The sequence below is a fragment of the Limulus polyphemus genome, unplaced genomic scaffold, assembly GCF_000517525.1.
Source record: "Limulus polyphemus unplaced genomic scaffold, Limulus_polyphemus-2.1.2 Scaffold2517, whole genome shotgun sequence".
Taxonomy (NCBI): domain Eukaryota; kingdom Metazoa; phylum Arthropoda; class Merostomata; order Xiphosura; family Limulidae; genus Limulus; species Limulus polyphemus.
The window spans coordinates 48,242-57,916 of NW_013668127.1; the positions used below are offsets into that span (position 1 = coordinate 48,242).

At 36.2% G+C, this 9,675-nt stretch overlaps 1 protein-coding gene across 1 annotated transcript in view; it reads right to left on the reverse strand.

Moving 5' to 3' along the window:
* Nucleotides 1–9,675, reverse strand: part of LOC106467180 (leucine-rich repeat flightless-interacting protein 2-like) — a 60,713-nt gene that overhangs the window by 22,710 nt on the left and 28,328 nt on the right. The window contains exon 3 of the mRNA XM_013927500.2: nucleotides 5,866–5,952. Coding sequence (XP_013782954.1) covers nucleotides 5,866–5,952 — 87 coding nt within the window. The remainder of the gene's footprint in view (nucleotides 1–5,865; nucleotides 5,953–9,675) is intronic.

The window sequence follows — 9,675 nt, forward strand, 5'->3', positions numbered from 1 at the left end:
CCCAAAATTGAGTTGGACTATCGGCCCACCGGGACAAGTCCCGGTATCCCGATAGGCCAATCCGCCCCTGCTTTGGGACATTGCATGAAGACAATGATACAGTTGAATAATCCACAGTTAAGTAGAAACTAAAAAGTTTGTAAGAACACTGAAATTATAATGGCTAGAACTTGACCTGAAATACCAAAACTCTAGTTTCAAATGTAATGTTGGATAAATTCTAATTGATCAAAGGCTCAGCCAAATATATAGGTTAATGAGGGTCGTATCATGTGGTTTAGAATACATTCTATGAAAGAAGGTGTTTATCGAGTGCTACATGTATTACATGTTTAGGCTTCATGTGTATCAATGCCCTATACTGCCCAAAGAATGTTTACTTCGATAACCTGAGATCTTCCCAATCCCTAGACACTCACAAGCCTTCACGTCACAAACTACCTGTAGCCCATGCTGCCTTCTGTTATCCCTACCAGACAATGGGAACATACTCCAACCTCTCCAACCCAGCTTCATTCTTTTCCTATTATGTGGTTCTCACATAGATAACACTTAGTTCCAATAGGAAGGTATGGAGTTGATACTACAACAGGTTCCTACACACACACTGGAGCTGAATCGAGTAAGGAGGTGCTAACTATTACCTTTTACCATTGGCCTTCACTAATGCTTTTATTGTCTTTCCATAGGGACTTCCTTTCATTCAAAAGTAGTGTACTAGTTTTCCACCATAGAGGTGTTACTTCCCGTTTCACCTTAGTGCACTTAAAGTCTGCATTTCTAAACTTGAACACTGCATCTTGTAGTGAAACAATGTAAATATAATATTTATAAAACTGTGTGCTTATTGATCATATTTCAATCTGCTTGACTGAAAATATTCTTACTAAAAGCATCTAAGTGCCGGGTACACCAAGTAAATATTTGTCATGATATATAAACTACTTTCTGTGAATTTTATTTACTATTACAATAACACCCACTCATTAATGTTTCATCCTAATCAATTTAAAATATCTTTACACAATGCTTATGAGAAACCTCAGGTAAAGTTGTATTTTCTCTCTCTCTCACCCGAGGGTGAATTTCTTTGTTACTTTTATTTCTTCCACAAAAAATTAAATTCTCCACCTGTCAAATATTTCAACTTCGAAATTTAAATATTTAAATTAAAATAGCAAGTTCACTGCATTTTTTACTGCCTAGATCAAATCTTTGCCCTCATTGTCTTCTTCTTGTGTAATAAGTTCATGTATGCTAATATGCCTTAAAGAACTCACGAATGACTGAATGTAATGGTTCAACAAGAGTAATTCGCATTTTTTCTCCCCGTTTTCTTCTTACTTCCATACTCCTTGTGTAGTTGGTACATGTGTGTTAATGTTTATCTGTTTAAATATGTTTATTACCATATACACATGCCACACCATTACACTTGCAAGTACTTAATAGTTCACACAGCTTACCTCTAGCTGCAGCATTAACCACTTCAATAACGTTGGTATGCTTTGCAGTGACTTTAGTGCCATCTAAAGGCCATCAAACTCAACTCATTTATATTCCAGGCTTCACAAAATAGTTATTTGCAAAGTTCAGATTACTTAAGACTTTTTAACTAAAAGTTTATTTATAAAGATTAAAATTTATGATGTTATTGTTTTGCTCCAATACACACTCAAATATAACAAGACTTCCTCATACATCTGGCGTGTTTCCCACAAAGATCAAGGAATAAAATCTGGAAAATACAGGATGGCATGCTCTGTTGAGCTCTTAACACCCAGCTAGCCGCTTGGAGTAATTTTCTCGAAACATGACAAGTGTTTCACACTAGAATAACTCAGAATTCACTAGAAAAGTAAGGGCTGCAATGCTCTTTCAATCACTGATTTTTCAATCACATGATCATCTTAATTGTAAACAACAGATTATTATTCTACAATGAAGTATATACATTATACCTCAGTAACACTTGACAGCTTAGAAACTATGGGATGCTACTCCCTTTCAGTCCATGATTGTACAGATCAGTAACTGTACTAACAGTGACACAAATGGTAACCAAATGATGTAACACGTACATGATAACTCATGGCACCACCCAGAGCTCATAAAACAAGTCACATCTCTCCAGTCAGTAATTTGTTTACGTACTACCTGACCATCCTAGCTTTGCTAACTGAGTAGTAATCGAGAAATGTAATCCATACATTTTGCCATACTTCTCTACCCAGTAGATCAGGAACCAATAAATGCTACTTCCTCTCAATCATTGGTTGCTCAAACGTATGACTGTCTTAGCTTTGATTATTAATCCCACCCATAATGATTGGGAAGCCAACAGTACCATCTTGTTGGTGGTCAAAGCTGGTAATCACCACAATCTCCCATGACTGGTATGTCATGGGCTGCCAGATAAGTCTATTCAGCTTCTTCCCCCTTTTCAGATTAATTGGCATGATTCGAACCATTATTCTCATGCTCTTCTGCTTCGTTCGTCTCTTCTCCAGATTCCTGGTCAAGCCAATGCGCCAAAAGTTTGACTGTGACTTCTGGTTGCACTTTATCAACGTGTTCTATAAGCTTTTACATACCTTGTGACTGCTGCAACTCATTCATTAAAGCAGCATTTTTCAGTCTTTTCAATACCAGGGACCAGCTCATTGCCCCCCTACACTGTCGAGGTCCACCAAAATGCAAGTACAATGTGTGATGGATTTACTATCATATATATATCTTAATATCGATGTTTGTTTTCAATAAATTTATATTTAGAAATGTACATAACTTATACTGTTAAGTCTGTATTGCGAAATTCCCGCCTATTCACTAAAATTGTAGAAAACTCTCGAGTGTAAGAATCAACAATATATGTGTGTACGTAAACACTTGTGTATCGTTTATATTGTTGTGTAAGCTGGAATTTCGAGAAACTCTCCTCACGCCTATAAATATAATCAACGTGACGCGCCAAATGACAGTATATATGAATTGGTTTGCTATAGTTGGTATGCTATAAACCTCGGAAGCTATAACTGTGATTGTTATAACGCTTATTAATCGGGAGCTTCAGATATTTGACCAGGAACGTTTATAGATTTCGAATATTACAAACCATTTAACTACAGCGGATTCACATTGGACATTAGTATTTTTACGAAAACATTATATAACTTTAGTGGTGAATAAATCGGCGTGTGGCCTGCGAAGACCAAAGAACACAGAGCTAGCTAGCTCCCTGTTAAGTGAATTGTATCTACATCTACTCAAAATTAGTTCATTCATCTGAACCTGCGATAAGATATCAAGGAAGTTCCAGACCAGATAAACGACTAAATATTGTTACGCCTCCGTTTGTTAATTAACTTTCCGTAACTTCGTTCCGACCAAACTTTAGCGACACAAGTCCTTTCTAATAAAACTGGTTTATTCTTTCCGAATATAACTTTAACGATACACTCAACTTCAACAATCGCGCTAAAACAAACGCTATAACAACGAACGTGCTCAATAATACTTCTGACTGCAGATCAATGCCCAGAACCGGATAAAACTGGGGACAACAAGGACAGATTGGCACTTTTTGATCACCTGAGAATCACTTAGTGACCTGCCCAGAAACGGATCAAACTGGGGACAACAAGGACAGATTGGCACTTTTTGATCACCTGAGAATCACTTAGTGACCTGCCCAGAACCGGGTCAAAATGAGGATAACAAGGACAGACTGGCACTTTTTGATCACCTGAGAATCACTTAGAAGCGGATGAAACTAGGGACAATAAGGGCTTTTGTTGTGACTAAGAGATTCTCAGTGGTCACCTGAATGTCTTTGTCACCTACTCAGAACCGGATCAAACTTCCAATGTGAAGTTTTGCGTTAACTCTATTGTTAATTCTTACCCTATTTTTAAATAGCTTGTAATAATGCATTTTACCAAATTAATATAGTTCGTTGTTCATGCAGTATGATAATACAAATATCATATTAACCACTATTAAACAAACGAAGTCTTTCTCTCATGACAGAAAGCAATACAGAATTTTCCAACAGTTTTTCTAACAGGCTTTCTACTGAGGTTCTATCCCAGCCGGCCCGACGAGTCCTGGTATAACTGCGAAAGGTTTCGTCGTCAGTGGATATAGCAGACAAAACGTGATTGACATATTGTTATACATTCTTTTTTACTTTCACTCACAAGTTCTCAGAATTTCCAACAGTTATGATTGTTAATTAATTTGTAAATTTGAGAATTTTATCAATACTAATTCTAGGTGACCTTTATAGCCAGTCAGCTTTACGTCCAGGTACAGATGAAGCACTTTTAACCGTCCAGATTTCTTATGTTCAACACAGTTATCCTTGGAACATTAATTGGACATTAACCCTCAAATTATGCACTTGTTTTATATCGTTCAATACAAATTGCAACGTTTTCAGTAATCATATTTGTATCTATTACAACATTCACTTTAAAGAATTCCCCATAAAAATTGGAATTAATCACAATATTAATGGTATATTTAATTTTTTTCAGTGACTCATGTTATTAAAGGCCCTGTATTAAAAAAGTCGTGTACCCATGAGAAATTTAATTCATATGTAGTTTAGAAACGTATGTTTAATATACTCATCGCTAATTCTCGGATTAATGTTTTGTTTTCACTTGTCGGAGAACGAAATGTACCATCCTTTGTTGTAAAATATCCGGTTCCAAACTCAACAAATTTCAAGGTTCTCAATTCAAATTAAGATGTTGCATCTTATTCCAATGTTGCATTTACAGTTTAATATCGCACAAAGCCTACATAGTTCAAACGAAAAGAAAAACAGACATCTCGACAAAAGTTCACACAGTGATAAGTTTGTGAAGAACGTTTACTAAACAAACGAAGTCTTTCTCTCATGATAGAAAGCAATCCAGAATCTTCCAAAGGCTATTCATATTGTTGCGTCATCGAGGTCACGTGACTGGTGTGGCGCCCTCTAGTTTCTATAACTATCCTGTACTTTGGCGAATGCTCTAGTATTTACTAGATATAGGGTAGTCGGGTATATAAAAGAGGGTGACAACGTGACGGAAAAAGGAATGTAATGTGTGTGTAGACAGTGAGTAAGATCACTAAGTCATTCTCAGGTGACCAAAAATGCTAATCTGTCCTTGTTGTCCCCAGTTTGATCTGTTTCTGGGCAGGTCACTAAGTAATTCTGAGGTAACCAAAAAATACCAATCTGTCTTTTTTGTCCCTAGTTTGATCCGGTTCTGGGCATGTCACTAGGTCATTCTCAGGTGTTCATAAAGTGCCAATCTGTCCTTACTGTACCCAGTTTGAGCCGGTTCTGGGCAGGTCACTAAGTAATTCTCAGGTGACCAAAAAGTGCCAATCTGACGTGCGCGTCTAAGTAATTTCTAGTGATGTCGTTTACACCAAAGAAGATGTGAAGAAAATCACAGATATACGTTGAAACAGTACCGGAACACTGTTACACGTGATTTATTTTTTATAAAAGACGCGAGTTTTCACTGGCCGATGCTCCCTATTACATATCTAAACAAATGAAATATCAAAAACTGGCATAATTTCTGCCATAGCAGTATTTGGGTAGGGGGGGGGGGAGATAAGAAGGGAACACACACACACTTGAAAACAAATCATAATAAGCACTTCCAGTGATCAGAAATACTTCTATAACTGGATAAAAACAAACATTAATTAGATAAAAGTTATAAACTCAGCTGCACATGAGCACATTCTTGTTTCATGCAATAACATTATTAAAAATCAAGACGTATGAAGAAACAAAAGGAAAATTCAAATTAAACATTTGAAATTTTATGCATTACTACAAACTGAATTAGTTACCTCTTTTTGTTGTTTTTCTAATTCCCTCATACGGATTTCCCTGGCTTCAGCACGGGCCTGCCTACGTGCCGCTAGTCGGGCTTCTGCCTGTGAAAAGAAGAGGGATGAATTCACCCAAAATAAGCCTACAAGCACATCTAAGGAGCGACAAAAACATTTGGTACTATGTATGCAATATTGTGAAATATGTTAATAAGAATAAAAAAAGATGACAATATATTTCTTTAATGCTAAAAACATGTTAAGCAGGAAGATATACCTGTTTTTAACTATTTGTTTTAATGAGGAGTGAGTAAATGCAAAAGCAAAAAAAAAACCTTTGGGACCAAAGTTATAGTTTTGTTGCTTCCAACTCTTCTGTTTCTTCCTTCATTATTTTTTGGGCTCTCCCACCAAACGGTCATACCCCACAGTTTGGAAAACACTGCCTTAAAGTTTATAATATTTACCACATTTTTCCTTACATGTCCATTTCGACTTCCAGAAAAAATAACAGTGAATCAGATTGTATCTGATGGTATCCTTACCTCAACTGAAAAGTACAAACTGCTTAATAGCAACTTCAACTATGTGTTTGAGTTACCAACTTAATCCCAACATAGATACAGTTAGTTCATTAGCTCCTGTTGTCATAACATCTCTAACAGACTAGTTTTTACATCTTGAGAGAGAGAACAACATTCTCCCTTATACTGAACGATTCCTCTAGGTTTTGTTTTTTTTAATCATTTTACAAATTCCTTGTATAAAACCTTTACTCTTATCATTTATAGCATTATATATAAAGTTAGCTAATTTTTGTGAAGTTCAGTCCACATAAAAACATCAACACAATGAAGTGATTGAACAGTGACAAATTATTTTTTATGTCTCCATTCTTCAATCTTCAGCATTTGAAGCTTACCTATGTAACATTTAGTAACTCAGAAAAAACATTAATGCCTCAAACGAACAATAAATGCACTTTCCTAAACCTTGCGATATCCCTTTCAACTTGCTTTATCAAATAAAGAAATGAATACTTGTAAACTCCCTGTTACCTATGTAACATCTAGTAACTCAGAAAAAACAGGAAACAGTGAAGAAGCATCTCAAGTCATTTCATTAATGCCTCAAACGAACAATAAATACACTTTCCTAAGCTTTGCGATATCCCTTTCAACTTGCTTTATCAAATAAAGAAATTAATACTTGTAAACTCCCTGTTACATATGTAACATTTAGTAACTCAGAAAAAACAGGAAACAGTGAAGAAGCATCTCTGTGAGACCACTGTGGCTTGAATGTCAAATTTATAAAAACAAGTTTCACTTATCACCCGCGGCATCCCTGTTGTAAGTATCGAGAGCTATCTGTGCTAGCCGTACCTCATTTTTAATTGATATACTAAAGGGAAAGCAACTAGTCAACACCACGCACCGCCAACTCTTGAGCTACTATTTTATCAACGAATAGTGGGACTGACCCTCACATTATAATTAACGCACGGTTGAAAATGCAAGCATGTTCGGCGACGAGTTTCGATCCCGTGACCCACACATTGTAAGACAGGAGTCATGCCAGATCAACTGGAGGGAGAGCAGCTAGTCAACAGTATCCTTTGTTAACCCTTAGGTTATTAGAACAGACAAAATAGTGTAATCTGACAGTCGCTCTTATAACGCACCCATGATCCCAAAATGCAGAATGCAATTTTTTTGCAGGCAATAACAGGACGCAAACTATGGAACAAAGTCCAGCATGCTAATCACTGAGCGGCATTCAGCTTTATAGGCTCGATCACCTAAACTACATCTTAGCTCTCCCCCATATGGGGGCTTGCCAGTAAATCCAGAGACGGGGGTTTATCTCCACCAATAAGTAGGGCTTACTTCTTAAGATAACTAACTCTATTATTAAAACCACTTTATCTTTACCGCTTTGTAGTTTGTGCCCTTGTCTTATGTGTTTATTTGTCTTTTATGTTCCGTTTGTGGCCTTGTCTGAAATCTGTTTATAAACACACACTTTTAAAAGATAAAAGGAAATATTTCCAGCATAACTTATACTAAAAAAAAAATGGAGAACACAACTTGGTTTCTGCACCTCCCACGTATTATCAAATAACTTCAAACTATCTGAATTGTTTTTGTTCAACAGTTTGAAGGGTGGCCGCCCAGTACTCTTAAAGCCCGTTATTCACAGATTTTTGGTTTTAGCAATATAAGTCAAAATTGAATGAATAAACAAATTCATAGGCCCATAACAGATGAATGTGCAATCTCAAATAAAAGTTTAAAGGGTACATTTTGGTGGGGGACCAACCGCCCTGAAGGCTTGCTCTCGTTTTAAATACAAACAACAGAAATATTTGAATCAACATGGTAGTGTACAGCTCATTGCATTGGCTCGGTATCAGGATAATTGTACTGACTGAAAGCCGGGGATATAACATTCGTTGTTTCAGCACTGTGGAATATGAATCTTGAATGTCCATTCTTTCAAAAGAGCTTGATTACCAAATACAATCCTGATGCATAAATATGCGAACTATGCAGCTAATGATGATAAACATTATCCATCCATTCATGACCTTCTAGGTCGTCTCCTGGGGTGTTTTTGTCGTATAATATCACAAATTTAACAAAACAATCAATTTAACATTTTAACTGTTAAGAAAAAAACATCTTCGCACTAACAGACCATCGAAGTAATGAACCCTCGGACTAACGGACCTTCGAAGTAATGGACTCTCGCACTACAGACCTTCGAAGTCATGGGCTTTCACACTAACAGACCTTCGAAGTAATGGGCCCTCGCACTAACGGACCTTCAGAGTAATGGACCCTCGCACTAACGGACCTTCGGAATAATGGCCCCTCAGACTAACGGACCTTCGAAGTAATGGGCCCTCGGACTAACGGACCTTCGGGAATAATGGACCCTCGGACTAAAGGACCTTCGGAGTAATGGGCCCTCGGACTAACGAACCGCCAACGTTTGAAGTTATCTGTTAAACTTGAGTTTTTACCATACATGAACATCTTGATTAACTAAAAACATGAATTTTACAGATTTAACTGTTTTATTTTCCTAAGTTTTCTTTGGTTTTTTATATTAAACTTCTATTTTCAACACATTGATGCATGATTCTAAGTTTTTTTTTTTTTATAAGTTTCGTTTTCTGTTCATTCCAGTATTCGGCATAGAAGCCCTAATTTTTGTTTTAGTACTACTTAAGTATAACTCCTTGTCTACAAAGGCTAAGAATAAAACAACTACGTAAACCCGTGTTCATTAAATTAAGTTATTGTTGTGATTTGATTTATTATTTGGGGATATGGATGATGAGCCAAAAACAGTACATTCCAGCTCTGAATAAACAGTTTGTTGTGTTGGTATTTGTTTTGTAAACAATTTGTTGTGTTGCTATTTGTTTTGTAAACAATTTGTTGTGTTGCTATTTGTTTCGTAAACAGTTTGTTGTGTTGCTATTTGTTTTGTAAACAGTTTGTTGTGTTGCTATTTGTTTTGTAAACAGTTTGTTGTGTTGCTATTTGTTTGTAAACAGTTTATTGTGTTGCTATTTGTTTCGTAAACAGTTTATTGTGTTGCTATTTGTTTCGTAAACAGTTTGTTGTGTTGCTATTTGTTTCGTAAACAGTTTGTTGTGTTGCTATTTGTTTCGTAAACAGTTTGTTGTGTTGCTATTTGTTTCGTAAACAGTTTGTTGTGTTGCTATTTGTTTCGTAAACAGTTTGTTGTGTTGCTATTTGTTTTGTAAACAGTTTGTTGTGTTGCTATTTGTTTTGAAACAGTTTATTGTGTTGC